Source organism: Saccostrea echinata, unplaced genomic scaffold (assembly GCF_033153115.1).
Source record: "Saccostrea echinata isolate AGI-Se365-2 ecotype Australia unplaced genomic scaffold, CSIRO_AGI_Sech_v1 ptg000008l, whole genome shotgun sequence".
Lineage (NCBI taxonomy): Eukaryota > Metazoa > Mollusca > Bivalvia > Ostreida > Ostreidae > Saccostrea > Saccostrea echinata.
The window spans coordinates 12,025,887-12,051,402 of record NW_026889757.1 but is presented as its reverse complement, the minus strand read 5'-3'; the positions used below and the strand labels follow the sequence as shown (position 1 = coordinate 12,051,402).

General features: G+C 32.7%; 2 protein-coding genes across 2 annotated transcripts; one reads left to right on the top strand and one right to left on the bottom strand.

Annotated features, from left to right (window-relative positions):
• Positions 1-501: 501 nt before the first annotated feature.
• Positions 502-4,251, bottom strand: LOC133181089 (small nuclear ribonucleoprotein G-like). Its single transcript, XM_061315635.1, has 4 exons — positions 4,117-4,251; positions 2,726-2,748; positions 2,245-2,369; positions 502-826 (listed from the first exon to the last, which is right to left on the bottom strand). Exons 1-4 carry the CDS (start codon positions 4,146-4,148, stop codon positions 773-775), a joined length of 234 nt encoding a protein of 77 aa, XP_061171619.1. The 5' UTR covers positions 4,149-4,251; the 3' UTR covers positions 502-772.
• Positions 4,252-4,488: 237 nt separating this feature from the next.
• On the top strand, positions 4,489-15,751 carry LOC133181088 (nuclear transcription factor Y subunit alpha-like). Its single transcript, XM_061315634.1, has 6 exons — positions 4,489-4,600; positions 6,478-6,652; positions 8,206-8,485; positions 13,715-13,767; positions 14,696-14,815; positions 15,107-15,751. Exons 1-6 carry the CDS (start codon positions 4,596-4,598, stop codon positions 15,524-15,526), a joined length of 1,053 nt encoding a protein of 350 aa, XP_061171618.1. The 5' UTR covers positions 4,489-4,595; the 3' UTR covers positions 15,527-15,751.
• The last annotated feature ends 9,765 nt before the right edge of the window (positions 15,752-25,516 follow it).

The following is a 25,516-nucleotide window of genomic DNA, read 5'->3' as shown; positions in this document are numbered from 1 at the left end:
TTCATCTTTTCTGGCCCTGTGGTTCTTGAGAAGAAGATTTTTAAAAGATGCTATTAATTTTTCACCAATTCTTCATTATCTCCCCTTGAAAGAGGGCATGGCCCTTCATTTGAACAAATTTGAATCCCCTTTACCCAAGGATGCTTTGTGGCAAGTTTGGTTGAAATTGGCCCAGTGGTTCTGGAGAATAAGTCAAAAATGTGAAAAGTTTACAGACAGACGGACAGACAGACAGACAGACAGACTACAGACAAAATGTGATCAGAAAAGCTCACTTGAGCTTTCAGCTCAGGTGAGCTAAAAAAAAAGTAGAAATATCTGATAATAAATCTGCATCAAAATCTAACCTGGATCGCCAACAATGATGCAGAGGGTATTACATATACATGTATGTAAGCTCCAACAACTTCGCTTAGGCGAGCTAATTATCCCACACAACTTGCAAGAAAGGATTTTGAAACTGTAATTTTTAAATCAGACCATAACTAAACACACACAATATTCAGATACATTTACATGTATACTTTAATTAAAAAAAAAAATGAGTAATGAAAGTTGTGAAATATGAAGCAAAGTTACTTTCATGATCAAGTATATCTAACACTGATGTTGCTAAAAACAACTCTATACATATTGTAAAGAACACATGTCCCTTGTTTCCTGGGCACTTAGAACACATCATTTCCCAGTCCTCTCTCTCTCACACATAAAAGTCACTAGAAACAGTCATTCACTGCTGCCCAACTTCATTGGATCCTACAGGATCCCTGCTTTATCCAATCCGATCAAGAGCTTCCAGCAAGATTATACTGTTACCTCTGACAACCTACATAGACAAAAAGATCATTGCAAGGGCTAAAATTTCAAAAACTTGCATACAATTTTGCTTTAATGGTAATTATTTTTCAAAAAAGATCAATTATAATTGAAAAAGTACAAGTTCATTACACCTTGCAGTGCAAAATTTGACAGAAAACAATTTACATGTATAACTTCAAATATTTTAAGGGATTAATTGTTAGTGTTATTAATCTTGGGGAGAGTTATCTTTCTTATTAGAGGAATCAAAAAAAAACCATGAGTGTTTAAAATCAATTAATACTTGTTAATCAGAAGACCTATTCACAAAAAAATCTTACGATAAATTTCCATCATAAGAGAAATTTACAAGTTTATATTCCTTTTCACAAACATTCTTACGAGATTCTAATGAGTAAAATTTGTGGTAACTTTACGGGAGCCCTAACCTTCTTGTAAGTATTTTTGAACCAATTTTATTGTAGAAAAAAAAAATGGATAAAACCAAAATATATCTTTAATTGAACTTTTTTACTCAACCTACAATAGAATTTTATATTTTTTCACAATTGATTTATCATCGTCGAAAAATTAAATGAAATATACTACAAAATATTTACGATGGCAGTTTCACTTAAAATTTTCATATGAACCTACTTTTATGTAAGTCTTTTGATTTTGACATCAGATTTAAAACTTCATTGCTTAACAATCAATTGCATTCCATATTTGTTGTCAAAAATGTTTTTTTTTCGCTGATAAGTGTTGAAAACTTTACTTTTATTTTCACCCACTTTCTTAAGGATTATAAAGCATAATCAGATTGTTGCTAGGGACAAAGTCTGACGTTAGTATAATCTTAACTTTAATCTGCTACGAATGGGTTTGTAAAAAACACTTAAGATTTGACGTAAGACATTCTTGATAAAATCTTATGAAAAAACAGTAATTTTTGTGACAAGGGCTACAGTGTATTTAAAGATTGTGCTCCATACACAATGTTGGACCTGTGACAGTGATCAAAGTGTATAAATGCAATGCAGGTAGCATAAAATATAAATCTTAAGGTTTTCACAAAATTCAATGTTATCATGGTTGCTAATAAAAACAAGAGGCCTGTAGGCCTTAAAGATAACCTGAGTATTACAACTTTTTCAGACTATGAACACTTTTTAATGGCTAATGCACAGAATAGTAATTAAATAAAATTATTTTAACAAAAATGTAAAAATATAATGACCTCTGATGACTCTGAATAAAAACAAAACTGACCAAGAAAGGTAAAAATTCTGGATTTCTTTCAAAGTCATAATTTGATTATTGAAAGATTACGGATGAAAAATGGTAAAAATTATGCTAAAATCATAATGGTTGGCAGGTCTGATTTCGTATAGTAGTAATAGTACTGTCTAGCAGTATTTCTGTAAGATAGTGTATTGTACATACCACCATGCCTATCTGGTTCTTTTCTCCTAATTTTGTTTCTTCGATGCATTCATCCACCACCAGATTCATAAAGGGGTCATATCCTCGTAATATTCCTGTGATCTGTCTCCCTCCATTTAATTTCACTGCAAAAAATTATGTATACAGGGGTTTAAAGAAAATGGCACTCGCCCCAATGGTATCACCACTGGGCATTTATCAAAGATTGTGTTAGAGCATGAAAATAATACCGCCTGTCATACTGGGGAAAAATGAATTTGACCATTAAAAAAAAAAACTCAAAATCTAGAGCTGGGTCAGTTGGTCAGCTGATTTTTTTTTTTCAAGATATTAAAATCATGATTTCTTTACACAATGCCGTTATACTTAATGCCATGGTCATTTACTTTTTATTTCATTCATAAATTATTTCACAGTTAATATAAAATCCATTCTAATATTCATTCTCCATGTATATTTTGCATAGAGTATATATACTCACAATTTATTTTCTTTTCCATATACCTGAAAAAAAAGAAGGTAAAAGATTACATAAACATAATTTCATATTCAACATCCACATGCTTTATTAACTTTTTTAATAGTCTACAGCACAGTGTACTTTTAAGTACTGTGCAAATAACAATGCACCAAGGTAACGTGTGAATTTTTCTTGTTGCACTAAATGGCAAGAACCATGGAAACTTCAAAGGAAGATGGCCTATATATATATCAACCTGTTTGAAATCCTAATTATTTTTGGAAACTTTACATTTTATGAAGATATTAACCCTCTATGAATCTGGTTGTAGATGAATGTATAAGAAACAATAATAGCATTTCAGAATTGGATGGAAAACACTATTGATCATCCAATCTAATAGGAAACACCTATTTGATTCATAACTGAAAAAAATCAGACATTTTTATTTACATAAATAAAGACCTTGTACTGTGTTTATAATTATAGTCGATTTTGATGCTATTGATTGTTGGCATTGCCAACCTTCCAACAACGATTTTTCGATCGTCAGCAACTATGCTGAATCTCTAAACAATACTAGGAGAAAATAAATCAAGAAAAACAGCACACATTTTTGTGTGCAATAAATGTACAATTTTTTTAAAGGGGTGGCACTGTAGCATTCTGGGGCCCGTTTTACAAAAGAACTTACGACTAAGACCAAAATTTAATTCTGCTAATAACTTTCCTATTTACATGAAATAGAAAATAGTTTTAATCTTTTTAAAAGGTATATAGAAAGATACTTTTACGCTAGCAATTTTAAACAAAATCATTAATTTTGCATAATTTTACAATCAACTGAAGTGTTTGGTCTTAGTCGTAAGTTCTTTTGTAAAATGGGCCCCTGGTCATCAATCAAAATTTTTCAGACCAGCAACCTACAGAGGTGCATGCTGCTAGGCCTAGGTGGCTGACATTGTCCCTGCAAGGATGAATCTCATGCGTATGACAGAGAGTGTTACAGTCTTGAAAACTGACCTTGGTGAACTGAAGAATGTAATAACATATTAATTAACACGACCCTACACCAGCACAACCTTAAGTCATCAGCTGGGAACTTTCTCATTCTAAGACCATGATAACGGAAATTTTGCAAGTTTGTATTAAAAAGCAACTCCAAAAATTATATAACAGCAATTATGGATTGAATAAGCCATATCGCTTCCATTTCTAAGATAGTAATACTGAAAAAATTGATATAATGGGAGTATTTCTTATTTGATATCTACAGAGTCAATGATTCCTGCTCCGTTTTGTCATGTTCCCAAAATAATGCACTTACAGTGGGTTGATAACCTTAAATGACAACCACATCATTCAAGTAAATTACAATAATAATAAATGCAGATATCTAAAAAGCCAATTACTTCTTTAACTCTGGTGGATGGGCTTTACTCATCGTGATATTTTGCCGATTGTAAACCCTCAAACAATTCCCTGGAAAGAACCGGCAAATCGCTTTGTTTACGTTCAGTCCTTGTGGGTTAGAAGCTTGGCTATTTTAGATGAATTCTTTCATCATTTCCATGGTCATTAGGGGATACTCAAATATGAGTTTTAACCAAATTATCAATTGATTGTTTTCTATGAAAATCTATAGCGTAACAGGTTCTTTTACAGAGGCAAAGTAATTTTCACCTCAATCTTCAATGTAAATAGTTAACGAACGACTTACTGAGGCACTAATCAACATCTTTAAAATGTTTTTTGTTTACGTCACTGTTTTCTGTGCACACTGTTTAGCGCCATATTTGATAATACAAGTTGGAAAATTTTGAAGTAAAGTCACCTACATTTCTGTAGGATTTTAGCCATTCCTAAGATTTTGGTACAGCGAAACGTATTAATGAAGTAAGAACATATTTGACAGCAAACATTTTGTAAGAATAGAATTTGATTTTTGTGAAGTGTTTCTTTTTCTAGCATCGCATTGTAATGTATTCATTTTAACTGTCAGTTTTAAGATTTATTCATTATAGCATTAATTTGACTTTTTGGAGGGTATTAAATAGATTGGACAATATTACACTGAAATAGAAGCAGTGTCATAACTCTGCAGGTCCAGCACAATCTCTTGATTTTACCAATATAGCTTGAAATAGCTATATACATTAACTTGATTTAGCTATTCATAATAGCTTGATTTAACTGTTTCTTTCAGCTTTGTATTGTTCTGACAACAATGCATGAAAAAAATGTTCATCAAATTGCGTCTTCTTCAAAACTTTTGCCTCAAATTTCTAAAAGAATTGGTGCTATACATTGCTACCCCGATTGCCCTCCGTTATATTGCCACCCTCGCTTATTGCCAGGAATTCTCAAAGAACGGATTTCCCCTTGTGTTAATACACCCTTTATATTGCCACCCCTGCTTGTTGCCATCCGCCACTGGTTTTAGAAAAAAAAGGTCATAATTATATAAGGAAAACTCTCGATAACAATTAATGCTAATTATCTGGAGCATGTCGGTAATTTGGACAACACGCCCATGCTTTGACAGTTGTTGCGGTCAAGCCTGACTGGTTAGACAAGGAATTCAGCTAAATTAAAGATATTTGTTGAATAAAACTCAAAATTAGGAATGTCTTTGGCATGTTTTTATAAGAAAGAAGAATTATTTCATCACAATAATGGAAACGTCAGGCAAGAGAAAGGGTACAGATTTGGATTATGAGAAAAAAAAGATTGAACAACATTTGATCTATTTGATTGTAAATCGCCAATTATTGTTTATTATGGATAATGCACCAAACCATAAAAATGCAAAAATTCATTTGTGTCTCCTTAGATTAAGAAGCTATATTCTATCGATCAAAAGGAAACCCCATCTCTATTTTTAAACTACTATAATTCCGCACATGAAAATATTAGGGATTCTGTTACCCCTGAAATTTTCATAAATTGTTGGGCACATATTCATATTGGGTTGATTGATATATATTAAAACAGAATCGAAAGAGAAAGTACACAGGTACTAGCAAACATGAGAATACATGTTTATTACAATGGGTTGACGTACCATGACATGTGACTTACCATTCCTCAGTCATGACAGTTTACCAATCGAATTTTTTAACTGATTCAGAAATTCTTGAGACAGTGAAAAAATGAACCTTCAATTCAGATGAAATTAATGATAATTCTCAAAATCTTTTTTATAACTTGTTGTCCATCCATCTGTTTGTCTGTAAAAATTTTCAAAATGATACTTCTACAGTTTTGGTTCAATCAATATAACTTGGTACACAAGTAAATAACACTAAGATACATAATTCTGTATGTATCAATTTTTTATTTTGATGAATGTTGTTGCCATGATTACTATAAATTTTCAAAACATTACTTTTTTAGTTTTTGTCCAATTTCAATTAAGAAATAAGATGTCATAGATATAGATATGATAGGATTTCAGTCATTACGGTAAAACACGCTATAGCGAACACACTTGAACTTCTAATGAATTGACACTTACAGCAAATTGATTTTTATTCCCCTTGACTTTAAAATATATTGAACAATTAATGGATATAAGAAGTTAGGCTTATAATGAAGCAAAATTGTCCATCCCTGGCACTTCATTATAAGCATGTTTTACTGAATACCAGAAATCACTCGTTGTCACTATTAAATATTTTAGAAACTGCTTATTTAACATGCTGAATAACCTAAAGATTAGAGTATTTTGCAGCATTGTAAAAAAAAAATTGTATCTTTTTCATAATATTCAGGTCGGAAATGTCGGAAAATGATACATACACAGTATTTGATACTGAGACCCAGCAACCATTAACAGTTACTGTTGCTCAAGGAGGCACAGATGAATCACATGGTACAATACAATATATTACTCAAGATGGCGTCCAACTTCAACAGATCACCCAGCCTGGTGGGGAAATTGTACAGGTAAGATGGACGTAAGCAGTAGGTGTTCGTCTGTTCAGTAAAATTTTTATTTTAATTCTTAACTAGGTGACACTGAATACATGTATGTACATGTATGTTTTCCTTCAAAATGACTTTTTTAATTTCACAGGAGGGTCCGCAGGTATGAAATTACATTGTCCTTTTGGGTAATTGGGAATGTCTATGTTAACTAGATAATTTATCAAAATTAATAGCATTTTTATTTAGAAACATTGGGTATTTGGTCCTTCCCCTTTTTTTTTCATCTAGACAAGCATCTATTATATCCTGTAAATACTGTATACATTCAAATTTTTGCCCCTGATTTATTTTTGCCCTTTAAACCCTGGTTGCAGTTGGGCAAATTTAAAGTGTAGCAAATTCAAACACATTTGTGTCTGAACTGAATGAATTTAAATTGGGCAAATTTGCAAGTTTGAAAGGGCCAGAAAGAAACGGAATGAAAATAATCTTGTATACAGTATGTACTAATTTACATTTGGGTTACGTTAAGATTTCAGGAAACATTAATTTGTTTTTTGGCTGCACAATTTTCTGTTTAGGTTGAAGATCAGGGCTCGACATTAACGCTTGTCCGGTACCAGTGAAAAAAAATTACGGACAAGTGAATATTGCTGGGCACTTGTCCGATTGGACAAGTGCATTTTAATATAAAGGAGTCTCTAAATAATTAAAAAAAACGACTGTTGAAAGTTAATCGGTAGTTTCAAGATGGAAGCTGTACATAAAAACCGGACTTCGATCCCGATAGGGATAGCTATTAATTGAGTTCACATTCGATTGGGATCGAAGTTCACTACTGAAAAGGCATGGAACTTACGAACTTAATGAAGTTTGGTTCACTTGTGGACATTTATGTTGTTGTCAGACCAGAAAGACTAGATAAAATTTTGTTTTAATCAATAACATCATGAATCAATCAAGCACATGTCATGTGTAATGGACTTTATTTTAGTTTTCCAGTTGACAGTATTAGATATTTATTGAATTTTTTTCGGACAAGTGAAGTTGAAGTTCGGACAAGTAAATGTCTTGGTCACTTGTCCGAATGGACAAGAAGGAAAAAAAGTTAATGTCGAGCCCTGAAGATATACAGAATTGCTTTCTGATTGTATTCTCATTCAGACACAGTGTGTGATTGATAGTAATGGTGTTCATACGTGTACTAGGCAGGGCTCTTGATTTTCTATAATTGGGGCTGTTGAGTGCCCCCTTTCTTAATGCAAAATAGATACCAGCATCTTGTTTTTTTTTTCCCAGCAGAATGTTGTTATGTATAGTCTTTATTAATTAAGTGGACCACAAAACACACACAAATCAAAATTTGGCGAAAGTTGATCACAAAACACAAAAAAATCAAAATCTGATGAGCTTTAAATCAAAAACTTCCAATGTCCCAAATGCATTGCTAATTTTCTGAATTTTAATTGCCCCTTTCTTGACACCAAAACATGTTGTGCAAACCTTAGATCATCTTTTATAGTAGCACTTCAAATGAGGTGTTTTTTTTTTTATTTTCAAAATACTTGTAGGTTGCAGATGGAACACTCTCAAATATTTCAAACTTCACAAGTGTCTCACAAGGAACAACTTCCATTGCACCTGGGACAGGCCAGATTGTTCAGACTTCTAATATTGTCCAACAACCAAATAACTTGATGGTCCAAGGCTCACCCCAAGTGAACACCACAGCACAAATGACCCCAGCTGTTGGGGTTCCACAGATGTTGTTCCTGAATCAAGTGACAGTCAATGGACAAACCTCTTTTGTGCTTGTGGATGCCAACAACAAACCAGTGCAACTTCCTCAAGGTATATTACTTTCCTAGATGTGCTAATAAGTCCAAAAAAAATTAAGTTGTATCTTTGTATCCTGCAACATGAGCAGTGCCCCCCCCCCCCCCCCCCCCCCCCACACACACACACCAGGGCTCCCACTGGAGCGAAAATATTTTTTGCCACTTTTCGCAATGAAAAGAATCGCATTCTTACATCTCATCTTGACAATTGTGTATGCTAAACACTCCACTAATAGCACTATTTCACTTTGTTTATATCACTGGCATTGTTTTAAAATAGTACTAAAATTTAAAACAATATCCACTTACAAACCTTATATAGGAATTATTTCTACAATTCTACATTTATACAATTAAATTGATACTGATATTAGCCAACTTTTGACAATAGATGTCCTCTTGTTCATAACATGTTTTTAGCCCTGGGAGGGGGGTTACATGCTTAGTAAAGATATATGACATTTTTTTAAAATGAAAAAATTGATAAAATAAGTGAAAGTTTAATTATATCAACAATTCTTGGCTTAATTAATTTAACCTGTTAACAACTTCAACACTGCATGGGTGTATGCATGTAAATTTATATAATTGAAAATAATAGATATTCAGCGTAATTGACAAAAGTATTGTTTTGTTTCCAAGCCAGTATCTCTTTCACTCTTTGTCAGTTTATGGTATAATGAACACACTATTTTGACTTTAATCAGGTAAAATTAGCAGCCATGCTCTGCAGTTTTCGTCATGTTTTCCTACTTTCGGTTTTAAAAAACAATCTATATAGATCCAGATTTTATTGATTAAAATCTTTTATTAACTAACTTCATCTCCCCAAAACACTTTGTCTTTCCTTGTTTAATCCATCTTATATTATTTCAAGTAATTTAATTTGTATCCCCTTACTGCTCCAGGCTAAAGTTACCTAGTCATCTGTGTGCGTTCAAGCGAGACGTGATTTCCTACATGTACATTGTTTTGTAAGTTTCATGGAGTTTTCACACCCTGAATTCACACGTCTGCTTGCATTAAATAAACAAAGGGGCTAGTCTGTATACATTGAATAAACAAAGGAGATAGCCAGGAGTACACACACTTTTGTATGGTATATCCCCCCCCCCCCCCCCAAAAAAATCATTTTCGCCACTTTTGAATTTCTTTTCGCCACTTTTGGAAAAAATTCGCAATTGGCGCAAATGGCGAATCACAGCTCGAACCCTGACACACACACAAAACAAGGGTTGATGGGAAAATTGGGCTAATATAGAATCTCATACCAGCATAAATAGGACTCTAATGAACCCAAAAGTCATGGGGAAAAAATGCTAGATGATACACAGTAAAATTCATTTGATATAAACACAGATAATGCGAATTTTTTTGGGATCCCCAGCAAAATTATTGACAATTTCTTTTAAAATTTCACAGTCATAATGAACTCTGATATAATAAATTTATGAATATAGCCAACAGAGGTTAAAAATAAAGAAATTTACATCTTTTATAACTGATTTTATAAGATATCAAAATTTAAAATACTGAACAGACATTATTTTTCATAAATATTTATTTTTGAAATTCATCAAAAAACTTCAGTAATCCAAGGTAAGTTTTGTATCTGATACTTCTTTGGACATACTTGGTAGTCATACTTGAAAGAAAACATGTATATATTGTGAATTCGCTTTAAACATATACTTGAGTGAATTTGTTATACAGATATATTTGAATAAAGGATATAGAAAAGTAAATTCACTGGTCCCCAAAACTTTGATATAACTATGTCTTACTGTATTAATATTTATTAGCTTTTATAAAAGGTAATTTGTTGATTTAGTGATAGACTTTATATGTCAAGTAACATACCGGGTAGTTGGTAAAAATTGCATCAGCTGATTGATTTTATCTCAGATTTGCTAAGAAAAAAAAATTCACCCACCTGCAATTTGGGTCAGTCAGATTACTGGAATTTTTAGCTCACCTGAGCTGAAAGCTCAAGTGAGCTTTTCTGATCACATTTTGTCCGGCGTCCGTCTGTCTGTCCGTCTGTCTGTCTGTCTGTCTGTCCGTCTGTCTGTCTGTCTGTAAACTTTTCACATTTTCGACTTCTTCTCAAGAACCACTGGGCCAATTTCAACCAAACTTGCCACAAAGTATCCTTGGGTAAAGGGGATTCAAGTTTGTTCAAATGAAAGGCCACGCCCTCTTTCAAGGGGAGATAATTAGGAATTACTGAAAAAATAATGGCATCATTTAAAAATCTTCTTCTCAAGAACCATAGGGCCAGGAAAGATGAAACTCATGTGGAAGCATCCTTAGGTAGTGTACATTCCAGTTTGTTCAAATCATGACCCCCGGGGGTAGGGCGGGGCTGCAATGGAGGATCAAAGTTTTACATAGAAATATATAGGAAAAATCTTTAAAAATCTTCTTCTCAAGAACAGCAAAGCCATGATTGGTCATATTTATATGGAAGCATCCTCAGGTAGTGTAGATTCAAGTTTGTTCAAATCATGACCCCCGGAGGTAGGGCGGGGCCGCAATGGAGGATCAAAGTTTTACATAGAAATATATAGGAAAAATCTTTAAAAATCTTCTTCTCAAGAACAGCAAAGTCATGATAAGTCATATTTATATGGAAGCATCCTCAGGTAGTGTAGATTCAAGCTTGTTCAAACCATGACCCTCGGGGGTAGGGCGGGGCCACAATGGGGGATCAAAGTTTTACATAGAAATATAAAGGAAAATATCTTCTTCTGAAGAACTGCAAACCATGATTAGTCATTTTGATATGGAAGCATTCTCAGGTAGTGTAGATTCAATTTTGTTCAAATGATGACCCCCAGGGGTAGGGTGGAGCCCAATGGGGGAAGGAAAGTTTTACATAGGAACATATAGAAAAAATATTTCTTCTCAAGAACAGAAAAGCTATGTTTAGTCATATTGATATGGAAGCATCCTCAGGTAGTGTAGATTCAAGTTTGTTCAAACCATGACCCCCGGGGGTAGGGCGGAGCCACAATGGAGGATCAAAGTTTTACATAGAAATATAAAGGAAAATATCTTGTTCTGAAGAACAGAAAAGCTATGTTTAGTCATATTGATATGGAAGCATCCTCAGGTAGTGTAGATTCAAGTTTGTTCAAATGATGACCCCTGGGATAGGGAGGAGCCACAATGAGGGATCAAATTTTTACAAAGGAATATATGGGAATTTTTTTTAAAAAATCTTCTCAAGTACAACAAAGCCATTTGTTATATTGACATGGAAGCATCATCAGGTAGTTTAAAATTCAAGCCCCCCCCCCCCCATCTTTTCAATACTGAACTGATTGTGCTTTTGCTTAGCCAATGTGCTCAGGTGAGCGATGTGGCCCATGGGCCTCTTGTTTAAAGACCTAATAGAAAGAGATTTCACTACTGGTGATCGGGGAATCTATAATAGATGCATGAGGTTATTGACTTGTCACTTGATTGTCTCATCTTCTGTATCCATATACTTTGGCCAAACAAAAAAATATGCGTGGTTCCGGTTACACCTCCAAAAAAATTAGGGTAGGTAGGTAGGGATTTTTTTTTTTTTTTTTTTTTTTTTTTTTTTTTTTTTAACAAAATCAGGGATTTATCAGCCTATTTTGGGAAACGCCATTTTTGGGGAATTGGGAAAAAATTATCGGCTTTTTGATAAAATTGGGAAAAATTAAAAATGTTGCTTAAATCATGTATTCAGGTGTAATTCATTTAATATTTCAGCATGAACTCCAATTTGGGCAACCAAACAGACAATTATATATGATCCAACTTCATACAAGATCAATTATGAATAACAGACTAATAAAAGTAAAATTGACTTCAATGAGTATAAAGTGTTTATACAACATAGGGTAGTACATGTATGAGATTCCAATTTAGGTCATTACAGGATCTGTTTTTGGAAAATATAAACCTCCTGCAAGTATACATTTTCTCAAAGTCCTCTTTTAATATGTATTGATGCATTGAAAATATATTTTTCTATTTGAAATAATGCCTACAGTCCTTACCATTCACTCGTAGATCAATTGAGTATGTAGAAATAACTTAATAAATCTATATAATTACACAATATCACCATTTTCAGAAAAACGGAGGAAATTCGGATTAAAAGTTGGCGATGTTTTTACAGTGTTTTTAAACATGTGTTATGACTGTAGCTTTGCTAAATGACTTAAATAGATGAAAATTACAGACAATCTGACAATTTTCCTTGTGTTTTTCGAAGATAATTAAATATAAAAGCATTGTTCACCAATTGGGAAAAAATACTGCCAAATTGGGAAAAACTGAACTCATTTTCAATTGGGAATGGGGTCGAATTTCGGCCCCTGAGAAGGTACTGATAAATCCCTGAAAATGATTTTCTTAATTATTCTAAATAATACTTATCACTACTTTGCAAATGACATTTAGATGTGGTGTGATAAAATACTAGTCAGTATTGGTAGGGGACACCTACATGCTAGCTTGCTTTGGATTTAACACTAATAAACACTTGCACTATGTTGTGCAAGGAGGCTGTCATTGCTGAAACTAAAACTTAAACCGGAGCCATTGATGGAAATTGGGGAAAATTCCAGAAAAAATATGAAAATTGTCAAAAAAAAGTTTAGGGTCGGGGGGTATATTTTTTTTTTATTTGGCCTTATGAATTTTATAGAACCTCTTCTCTGAACTTAAGACCAGGGAGTATATTTCAAGAAGAGGAAAGGAAACTTAAAAATTGTACCCTTTTAAAATTATTTTTAAAAAGTTAATGTAATACTTTAAAAGTTTGAGCTTATAAAAAATGTGAAAGAAAGAGATTTTTATCTTCATGCAAATGGGAATTAAACATTGATTTGGTGAAAAAGAAAAAAAAAAGAGAGATTTTCAGATGCCAGGCCTAAGCAAATTTATTGAATGATGATGATGCAGGGATGAATTTTACTGTTTGATTAACTCATATTGCAAAGAGGATATTTTATTGAAAATACTGAAAGGAAAATAATTATCCATTGACTGTATATTATCAATTTTTATTGACTGTGTTTTCAGGCAAAAATGATTATGTTAGCCCCCTGGGGACAAAAATATTGCCCTCCACTCCGCATCAGGCAATATTTCAGCCCTTGGGGGCTAACATAACATTGGCTTCAACTCCCAATGATCCATCTAGAAGTTCAAAAGAATTTATTAAGGAAAGTTTTGATTCACTCTCTCCTTTTTGCAGGTATACAAGTAATAAATCTACCCACACAACCTGTCAACCAGCAGGTGCCAGTGGTAAGTAATACTGACAGCTATTACGGTTCACATTCACAAAGAATTATAATTTATAAATTATAGGTGTTAATGTTGTTTGTAGACACATTGGATTGAAATAGCTTATACAGTAAAAAGCTGTTTGGGTTTTGGTTTATCCTTTCTCTCGGGTGACAGTTACAGCACTTTTATGATTAAGTGAGCTAAGATAGGCCTAATTAGTAGAATCATTTGAATTATCAATTTTGCCTTGTATAACAAGTGAGTCAGCATCATATAATCTTTGTGTGGTATTCATTACATTTCATGATCAGTTTTTACAATTTGCTGTTAACTTGGTACTTTTTGGCATCAAAATAAATGAAATTTGAAGCTGATATTTTAAAGAATTTCATTTTTCATGCTATATTACATGAATAATTTGTCAAAGCAAAATATAAAATAAGTTACAAACAAGAATCCAAAAATTCTAAAACTGTTGATTTGCAGTTAAGGTCAAGATCTAGTAAATGACTTTAGACTTACTGTTTGGTGCTGGATTCATTATGACGTCATATTAATCAATTTCGACTTTCTTTTTCCCGTACTTTACGGCTCTTAAATAATTATGTAGAAAATAAAGTATTTTCATGGAATTCGATTTGAAATGATGTGAAAAGTAATCCCGATACCTACATTCAATTTAATATTATTTTAAAGAAGAGGCCAAGAACATACAAATTATTGTTTTCTGAGAGACTGTAGGCAATCTGGGTACATTTCCTTTGTCTGATATGGAAAAAACTCCACCTTATTTGACCAAGTAAAGTTATAAAGCATCATTAAAGGAATTTATTTCTAAAATTTGAGAAATCTGTAGGTACCTTTCATTTACTAGATCTTGACCTTAAATCATTTTTCAGAAATTTATGTAATGCAGATAGCAAGTGAATATTGCATATCATTTCAGGCAAACGATACTGGCGAGGAACCACTATACGTTAATGCCAAACAGTATCACAGAATTTTGAAACGAAGACAAGCTCGGGCCAAACTAGAGGCCTTAGGCAGGATACCCAAAGAAAGACAAGTATGTATTCAAAGTAACATACATTCATATCCAGTAACGATAAGTTGCAACATGAAAAATTTCTCTCTCTCTCTTTTTTTTTTGTTGTTGTAGAGGGGGAAAAAGTTCTTAGGCATCATATTTCTTTTGTATATGGTTACATTAAACTAAAAATAATAATAATTTTGAGAACAACATGAAAAGTCTGATTCATTTTCATGATGGTAATAAATGGTTAAATTTCCTCATCAATTAACAAGACTGTATTGTTGCCTAATGTAAAACCTTATTACATTGTATACTTCGTTTTAGAAATACCTGTACGAGTCAAGACACAGACATGCTTTAAACAGACAGAGGGGACTAGGTGGTGTATTTGTCAAAGGGCCCAAAGATGGAGCAGGAGGGGGAGATGGCACAGGAGAGAAAAGTAATGGGAGGGACAACCGCTCCTCCCCTGCCCCCGTTCACACTACTCATGTACCTATAGCTATCGCCCCTAGCTCATCTCAGCCCCAGAGTTCAAATTTCAACATGTCACAGTTGGCATCTGGTCAGATTTCCAATGTTTCTCTGAGTGGGCTGCCACCTAATATAGCACAGCAAATTTCATCAGGACAGATTACCATTTCGACACCTTCTGGCATTCTTAATGTGAACAATATTAATAACGGAAACAGTGGAGAGACTGTGGACACAAAGGGGGATTTTATCACTTCACTTGCCACATAAATGAAAACTATTCTATTTTTCATGTGTAATATTTTCATATCATTTATCTATGTCCATTACATATTCAACTTTCATATTGTTTTTCACACCAAAACTGCCTGAGTTTAAATGTTGTTTACAATAATGTATCCAAAGTATGTCTGACATGCAGAAAAAAGTTTTAGACATGTAGCTTTTATTTAAATATCATGTTCATGACTCCTCAATAAACCTATTGAGAAAAGATATATGTTTTTTTTTTTTCATTTTTATTTAATACATTCTTTTTCATGTAGAATTACAAAGTATTTTAAAAAGATTTATTTATTACATGTACTGAAAAATACCTAAACTTTAATTTGAACTATGATAGTAGTTTTTAGGTGAAATGAGCTTGATGGTTCACTCGTGACCTACTACTCAGATGACATATTGCTATCTGTTGTCCTTGGTCCATCATGATTGTATAAGAGCCTTGCCCTCTATCACGTTTTCTTACCCTCGCCCAAATATCGTTTATATTTCAAGACAGTAACCATGTATTTTATAGGAACGTTTTCAGCTTTTTCTCTAGAATGGCTGTGCCAATCATGATTACAATAAGCAATGAGCCCTTCACACCATTTTTGAAATTGATGGCTCTTGGGTTCAAATTGGGGCTAAGTTGGTCATGCAGTACGTATCATGTAAAACTTTATTCATGTACATGTAGTAGGCACACAGTTTGCATGATATAATACATGTATAATGAGTATATATATATATATATATATATATATATATATATATATATATATATATATATATATATATATATATATATATATCTGTAAGGTTGTTTTATTGAACAGAAAATAACAAATACATGTACTTCTCAAATTTCATATCCAATTATTAAAATACTCTATATATTTTTTTTCCATCATGTACTGTAATTTTACACATCACCTGTTTTGTACGTAAAATGCAAATTGACATCAACTCGAATTAAGAAAACATGTTTTGGAGTAAGCATGGTTTGTGTCGGAAACCCGAAGGAGGTTACGCTTAATTACAAATCTAGTGCATCACAGTTATGTACATCATTCAGACTGAAGTCTTCTCTTTTTCGATGAAATAAAAATTGTTGTAACAAACATAAATCAAATAAGCATGCACGCACACCACAACAAAAATGTAAAATATGACACATCGCGACAAGCGAAATAATATCTGATAAAATTTTTCTGATGTAATGTTATGGAAGATATTCTGAGCGTCTTAAAATGAGTCTAAAAAACTTTTCAGTACTAGAGACCTAAATTGTTCAATATCATACATAAAATTCCCATAAATGTAATTAACAGAATTGTATAAAGTAGTGAAAAAAAAATTTTTTTTCTTTTGAATAGAGAATTCATATAAAAGGAACTATTTTCCCCCATACAATCACATAATTTTGACCAAAAGAGAAAAAAGGATTAAGAAAAATGCATATATTTTCTCTACCGGATTATTTCCTCCTATGAAATGTTTCTTGGCATGTTACTGTTACAATTTGTGCAACGTAACTGCATATTTGTATTGTAATCCCAACAAAATCTATAACGTGACCTATCCTGAAAAACAGGATGTTCATTCCATAACAAAAACAAACTTCAAGTCCACATCTGATTACTGTTCTGTCATTTAGTGCAACTGAGGTTTCCAATATCATTCAAATTTTGTGTAATTACTTTTATTTCAGATTTTAAAAAAAAAGCATTTCTCATGTACGCAACTGTCTGTTATTTACATGTATTTATTTTCTCTAATTAATGCGTTACTTAGAGTTTCTAACAAGAAAGTCGATTTTTTTCTTTGAAACACGAAATAGATTTTACATTTACTTTTCTGTCATTTAAACGTTATTCCATTCATGTTCAAAAATCGCTTTTTTATGGCTTTAATAAACCCACTTCCCACTAAATATGCTTAACTGTTAACTTAAAAAACAAATAAGTCGTTCAATAAAATAAATGAATCAAATGTGCTGAAGATGGCAAAAAAAAAAAAAAAAAAAAAACATTTCCGTGAACTTTGAAAATTGAGGTGGGTCCGGACCCCTCCCCCAATTGAATTTTCAATATTAGTAAATATCTATGTAAAAGTAACCAAAAAAACTGACCTCGGACCCCTTCCACCAAGAAACGCAGACCATTAAAATGGTAGGGAGAGTGATCTTTTTGAAGAAAATTTACTTAGAAAGGCCCCCCATTAAATATAGGACTTTAAGGTTTGGGCAAGTGTTTTTTTCTTGTCAGAAAATTTCCGAGATTGAAATTGTTACAGTTGATGTGCCATCCCACCCCCGGAAATTTTCCTGAATCCGCCTCTGGAGGTTATATATGTAAATCATTAGACATAGGTAGCCTTTTCAAAGCTTTCGGAACTTCCAGATACCTCAATGAATACGGAGTCTCACTCCCCCGTGGGACAATTTGTTTACGATGCATTAATTTTGATAAATTATGTAACATATCCGTATGCTTGGAGATTTGTACTTTCTGTCACTATTTCTTCAGTAAAAGTACCTGTCCCATTATTCATGTAAAGTACATGAACTTACATTTGAAATATGGGGAACAAGGTCGATGAAAATAATTTTGATCAACACTTTTAAATAAACTTCCGAGAAAGTTTAATACCTTTTTTCAGTTCATATTATTCGCTTAATCTGATTAATTGAGTACTGCTACGTTAACAAGAAAAAAAAATACTGTGGTTGAATTTGCATGGGAGACACATTTACGAAGAAAGATTGTTGTCACAAGTAAACATTATTTAGTTCATTACTTTTTTTTTAAATATTTTATGCAGGATATGACAAATAAAGGGGAAAAAATTTCACGATTACATAAATATAGAAGCAAAGTTTAAAATCGTTTCTATCGAATGAGTCGTCGGACTTAGCTGCTGAACTGCAGCTCCCTTGGAAAGAAAATTAGTCAACATTTTGTTATGAAAGAAAAGGACAACTAAGAAGTACACAGGCAGATTTCCAGGAAGTTTGGAATTTAATGGGGGGAACGCATTTTTGTGACACCAGAAAGGATATGTACATGTATCTAGAAATTAAAGTCTTTAAGTCGCGGGACCGAATGATGACTGATGTCTTTCATACAAATTGTTTGACCGTATTTTCACACTTATTTGTCTATGAATATTTCTGTTACCCGATTATTACAGGTAAAACACGGTGGGTGTGACCGGTCGACAGGGGATGCTTGCTCCTTCATGGCACCTGATCCCACCTCTGTTTTCAGAGGTCCATGTTGGCTCTGCTCATAATTTGTATTACAATATACATTTGAGAATAATCACATTTCATCCTAGAAAGAAAGTATAGTCTCTGAAAAATTCACCGTAATCAAAAACCAGTAGAAATTAAAAAAAAATGCTGAATCTGCATCAGAATTACACATACTGTCAGTTATGTCTTAAGTACACCTCAGATATCACTTGCTTCCATGTTTGCTTACTGTATATCTTAAAATATGTGTAAAGATTGAGATCTTTAAGAAATGCGACAAAAAGTCATCACTATGTATAGAGAGAGAGAGAGAAGGTACGATAATCATAGCCCTAAACATAGCCTTACAAAAATGTAGCTCTCTGTGAAGCACCATTTGAAGATATGTGGTGTATTCGGCCAGATTTCCGGGGAGTAGTATGAAATTACTACCTAATCAGGCCCGTAGAACGTGGGGGGCCGGGGGGTGGGGTGTCCCGCTTTTTTCTGAGTATAATATTTTGCTTAGTAAAGAACTATCTATCTATCTCTCTCTCTCTCTCTCTCTCTCTCTCTCTCTCTCTATATATATATATATATATATGTGTGTATGATAAGTGTCTCAAATGGCCCCTTAAATGAATATCTTAATTTTACTTTACATAAAGGTTTACTTTGCACAGCTATACTCGTGAAGTTTATTCTTGATTTTAACTTGACTTTGATCAAAATTCTGTTACTTTAAAAATATGACATCATAAATTTGAACTTTTACGACCATTTTAGTATATTTTGCATTAAACAGCTTATTTTCAGGCAGTTTTCCTCCAGAAAATATTGAGCGCAGACTTGAACAAACTTTATATTTTCACCAAAGATGTATCTATCCAAGAATATTTACATTTCCAATGTGTTTGTCCGAGATAAAATTACAAATTGTAAAAATACTTTATTTCTACATAAATCTACTGGTTCATCGATAGGCGCGGTTAAAAAAAATCACGTGCAGGGCGGGACAAATAGAGACAGAAGCGGGGCTATTAGCACGAGAATTTTCATAATCAGGAGCATGTAAATATAAGGAATAACTGTCAGATTTTTTGGATTCATGACGATGATCAATCGATTGGCTTGCGTGATAATTTTATGCATAAACGCCTTCGGCGTTTATGCAAATTATCACGCAAGCCACTCGATTGATCACATCATGAATCCAAAAAATTAGACAGTTATTCCTTAATTAATTACTTACAGAAAAATTTTGCTTGTTCAAAGCTGCGCTCTATGTTTCCTATAGGAAGAACGTCAAGAAAACGGCACATTTTTGTCTTAGTTTGATTGGATTGCAAAAATAGTATCATTTCTGACGTCATTTACAGCCAGTGAGTACATGAGACAAATGTATTGAAAATATCTCAAATATAAACTCTTCTACAAAATAAAACAACCATTTAACATACCTTAATCACATTTAAAAATGATGATTTATGGGGGCCTAAATTGACTCTTATCATATCCTTTAGATGCTGACTGCCCCCCCCCTTTTTTTTTTGTCGCTGCAAGGTAGAGCAACGGCAAAATTCCAAGATTTGGACACGTAATTACTTTTTTTCTTTATTTTTGGAAGTTGCCCCCCCCCTCCCACTTTTTGGTCAGTTTAGCTTTTTTTTAACTTGTCAGATTTATTTGGGAAAATCCCCCCCCCCCCAATTACTTGGTCAGTTTAAGCTTTCTTTTCATCTTTTTTAATTTGTGTCAGGAAATAATTGTAATGTTTATTACGATCATTTGCATTGCATAATTGTAAAATTAACCAAACCCTGGATTCTTTTTGTGGGTGGAATGCCAATATATAGCAAGAAATATGGTTATAAAAAGACATATAGATGTAAAGTTATTTTTTTTTTCCGAGGGAAATCCTATTAACTAGTCAGGCTTCGAGGAGGGGAGGGGAGGGGTGGAGTAATACTATCTAGTAATGAGGAAATTGCGGCTATTGTACAATGCTAGCATTCTTTTATTGAATTTCATACCTTTTAGTTTTCTTAATTTGTAAACCAAGTTAAGCTGGTCAATTCCATATTTTTTTCACATATTCCTCTACACCGTTTTAGAGTTTTTCTAGGAGAAAAAAAAAACAAAGGAAATCTCAAAACCTTTCTCATTCTTTCAGATTAGAAAGAATTTATTTTAGACTTCCATAAATTATTGACATAATATCCTGTAACACAAATTATTTTCTTGATAGACATAATTCTCGTGATGTTCATGTGTAAACACTCCCTCTCGCAGGACTTTTACCATGATAATTCCAAGGGTTAGTTCTCTTTTGTCGTTTTGGCTTATACATTTATCAGTAAAGGCGAAAAGTATTCTACAAGATGACCAAAAATATAATGTTATTATAATATTAGTACTGTTATTTATATCTTTTCAATTACATAAATTTTTCAGAAATACTTACATGTATGAAGTCACTATATGATTTTCTCAATGAATCTTAATTAAAATTATTTTCAAAGAAACAATTTTTTAAAAAAAATTCCATTCATATCTGAAGAAAAAACCAATATTATGCCCATCATATTTTAATAAACAATATTTTAAAACAAATATTTGCTCAATTTACACAGATGAGGATGTAATTTTGCATTTCCTCTCACTTATTCTCCTTATCACAACCAGGGACCTATATAGTATATAGGTCCCTGTCACAACATGGATTAATCTCATCAAATATCAGTTTTTAATGACATTTTTAAATGTCTGATTCCTAAAAAAAAATATGTTGACTTCGTGAAAAACACCAAATTACACGAGACTTTGACCGGTATACTAGAGGGAACAATCAACTGCTGTCCAAATATACACAGATGTAAATATACACAGATGTAAATATACACAGATGTAATTATAAATGATTTATTTTTTTTCATTGCCATATTACGTAAAAAATATATTTCTTCAATATGCTTGTAACCGTCACATCAATTCTTTTCATGGATAATAATTGCATGTCAGCAAATATTAATGGGGAAATACACGAATACGGAGAGGGTGCACATTAAAGCGCAGATAATATTCCAAAGAGCTCTTACCAAATCCTTATAGGTAGTTATATCCATTTTGCCTGCAACTATCAATTAATTCATCATGTGAAACGAAAATATTTATTTTGCACACTGTAATTATTTTCTCTTTCTAAAAGGAGATTAACAGGGAATAATGCTTCAGATATTAGTTGAAGATTTTTAAATAATTTCATATTTTTATGCAAACAATTAAAAACTTGGGTATAATGCAAATAACATATTTGCTAAGTATTTATATAGCAAGTTTGATTGAAAAAAATATCTACACATTAAATGTACAAGTATATTCATTAAAAAGTAATTAAGCTGTAGGAATTTTAAGGTAAATACATAAAGCTGTAGAGTTCTATTTAAAACACAAAATATACATTTTAACACACAGAATGAGATAATTTTAGACCCCGTCAATTGGAGCTGTGGCTCACGAAATGTGAAAATCACGATTGGATCATTACCATAAACACGATCTCTCGTCCGTCCAAGTAGAAAAAAATAACAAGCGATGTGTTTTAATTGATTACAAGATATTTTAAGTTTATCGTCTATACTATTTTTATTTTATACACCAAACTGATTTGGTCATATACATTATACTACATGTATACACGTATATGCCAGCTTAAGCAGAATACAGTGACTTGCAAAACTTAATTTTAAATTAATATACTTATCAAAACTTTTAACCCGTCACTCTATTTTTTTTTCCAAAAGTTTCTGTCATATTCGGCAGTACCTTACCAAATTTTACGCTAGGTTTCTATTAGTTATACTCAGTTATTTAATACCAAATATATTGAAATCGCTGAAAAATCTACTGAACCGTGACGATTTTATCGTGAGAGGAAATATCGTAGAAAGATTCTTTTTCTTCGATTTTTGTTTTCGTTTATTTAAACAAATCTTTTACCGAAAAACATTAAACACCTCGAATAAAATGCAGCGCATACTCTCAAAAAGGAACGCGGAAGGACCACTGATACATAACACAAGGTGGTTGCAGCATAAAATGGGTCAGTTTCTGCAACAATATCTGCTATTATCGATATTTTTATTGCCATGAGAAGTTTTGATTTTTGTTTACAACTATTTTTGCATTAATTCACATAAACAAAAAAGTTCAGGTTGCTACACAATTGCATCGTCACCATAACCTTTAGGTGTCCATTTGTTGTACCGGAAGGTTCGAGTGACCGGAAGTGATCCTGACTTGAATGGACAGTTGTCAAGACGTCGGATAACCAGTGCTCTTCAAGATCGTTAATTGATGATTTCGCATTAAAGATATCTGAATTTACAGGTGTCGAACATTTATTTGTGATCATATTCTGAGTACGGCTGTTTCATTAATTTAATCAGTAATTCAATAATATCATAATATTGGGTAATAGGGATGGACATCAGATGAGGGTAGGATGGAATTGGGTGATAGTGCTGGTAAAACTTGCCTTATTAAGATTAGTAAAAATAAGATGGCATTGAAGCTACAGGGACACGTGTTACATTCAGCATGGGATTAAGTTTTACATAATTTGCATTCAGTTTTAATAACATACTCCTCTTTTATGATCACTCCGTTGAACATTAAAGTTAGTTATTAAAAACATCAAAAACTTTGCTTAGAAATAATCCACACAACATTGTATTAAAATGTGAACATTTTGTCAATATTACATCTCTTTCCCGTTAGATATAAATTCAAAAAATTCAAAGATTAAATTCAGATCACAACCTTTAATGGTCTGTTGGTCGTCTTAAATGGATGTTAGTGAAATACACGGATTACAACCCAATGTATTTTGATAAGAATCGGTGATATTCAAAGTCAAATTCATGTAACTTTAACTTTCATGAAAAGGATCTAATGAAACTACAAAATGATTAAAAGAACAAAGAAGTTCAAAGGTTTTCGTGGTTTTTTATTTCTATGATAAGCCCTGCAGAGTATAATTGAATATAGTCTCTTTGTCCTTTATTGCAGAAGCATTTTAAGGAAGCTTAGCAGTTTTTGAACTTAATGATAGAAAATATCTTTATAGTCATAATACACTCTGAAACAGACTCAACAGAATAAAGGAATTTCATCAACCATGACATTTTCACTTTAAAACCCGTTTATTTCACTGTTGATGGATATAGTCTTATTCACTTTACATTCATTCTAATGGTTAAAATATTCATTAAATCGATTACCTTGAAATGATAATGCATGGGAAAAAACAGAGATTATTAAATATCCAACCCAACTTTGTTCGGTAATTCTTCGTTGATTTCTAGAATATTTATTTTGATGGATGTACTTTTTAAGAATTTTGTTGACACTGGTTAACCATTTTCTATCTCAATGGAATAGGGTTCTTCTACGTCACTTATGATTTGACTCGTATCGCTTCGGACCCATCTAAATTACATTGCAAAGTATACAATCACCCTTAATTATAATATATTTATTTCAAACAATATATAGGAGTGGTCCATTGACAAAGTCCACCATACTGGGAAATTTTGTACATGTAATTATTACGCATTTAACATAAGGTGATTCAATTTTACATGGAATTGACAACTTTCTCAAATTCTTCTTGATGTTTCCTTTACATTCATTTGCAAAATTTCCGGTCATCTTTATTCTAGGGTATATTATATTATATTATTATATTTATTGTTGATATTAGGGTAGAATTAGTGCTCATATTGAAATGGGGAGATACTAAAGGCCGCCTATTCCAAGAGAAAAACGTGTATGTCATTCTTGTAAACTTTTTATTGAAAATGAAATACATTCTGTACATTATTGTCCTAGTTATGATGAGTGTAGATTACAATATTGCGAAATATTTAATGCTCAATGTTACATGAAAGAAAACCCTATCATTGACATTATCAACCCTTCAATTGCTAGCTGAACAAGATGTGTTTGTGAAACACTGATGCCCCCGTATGGCAACTTATAGCAAGGTTAAACTTTCTTAAATGCAAATCAAATATGTTGGTACCCAAAGTAAGGTCTTGTCTCTAGGAATATACCTGTGAAATATGAGAGCCCTAGCAGCAACCATTGAATAGATATGGAAAAGGTTAAAGTTTTTCAAAAGTAAGTGAAACGTCAAGGTCATGGTCAAATGGTCAAAATTAATGGTGCTTAAGGACAGGCCTTTTCACAAGAAATATACTGGTGAAATATGAAAGCTGAAGCACCAATCGTTCAAAAGTTATAACCAAGGTTTAAGTTTTCTAAAAGTAAGACAAACTCCAAGGTCAAGGTCAATGGATTACAATTGTTGGTATCCAAAGGAAGGTCTTGTTACAAAGATTACATGTGTGAAGTATGAAATCCCTAGCACCAACGGTTCACAAGTTATGGCCAAGGTTAAATTTTTTCAAAAGTAGGTCAAACTCCAAGGTCAAGGTCAAAGTTGTTGGTATCCAAAGGATGGACTTGTCACAAGGATTACATATGTGAAGTATGAAAGCCCTAGCACCAACTGTTCACAAGTTATTGCCAAGGTTAAAGTTTTTCAAAAGTAGGTCAATCTCCAAGGTCAAGGTCAAAGGGTCAAAGTTGTTGGTATCCAAAGGAAGGTCTTGTCACAAGAATTATACATGTGAAGTATGAAAGCCCTGACTCCAACTGTTCAAAAGTTATGGCCAAGGTTAAAGTTGGGTAAAATT

What these genes read in the sequence shown, in the direction of transcription:
- LOC133181089 (XM_061315635.1), bottom strand. Translation starts at nt 4,148, where the DNA reads ATGAGTAAAGCCCATCCACCAGAGTTAAAGAA. An exon ending in TATGGAAAAGAAAATAAATT is followed by an intron (nt 2,370 to 2,725) that starts GTGAGTATATAT and finishes AATTTTTTGCAG; the next exon opens with TGAAATTAAATGGAGGGAGA. An exon ending in AGAACCAGATAGGCATGGTG is followed by an intron (nt 827 to 2,244) that starts GTATGTACAATA and finishes TTGTCTATGTAG; the next exon opens with GTTGTCAGAGGTAACAGTAT.
- LOC133181088 (XM_061315634.1), top strand. An exon ending in CTGGTGGGGAAATTGTACAG is followed by an intron (nt 6,653 to 8,205) that starts GTAAGATGGACG and finishes AAATACTTGTAG; the next exon opens with GTTGCAGATGGAACACTCTC. An exon ending in GGATACCCAAAGAAAGACAA is followed by an intron (nt 14,816 to 15,106) that starts GTATGTATTCAA and finishes ACTTCGTTTTAG; the next exon opens with AAATACCTGTACGAGTCAAG.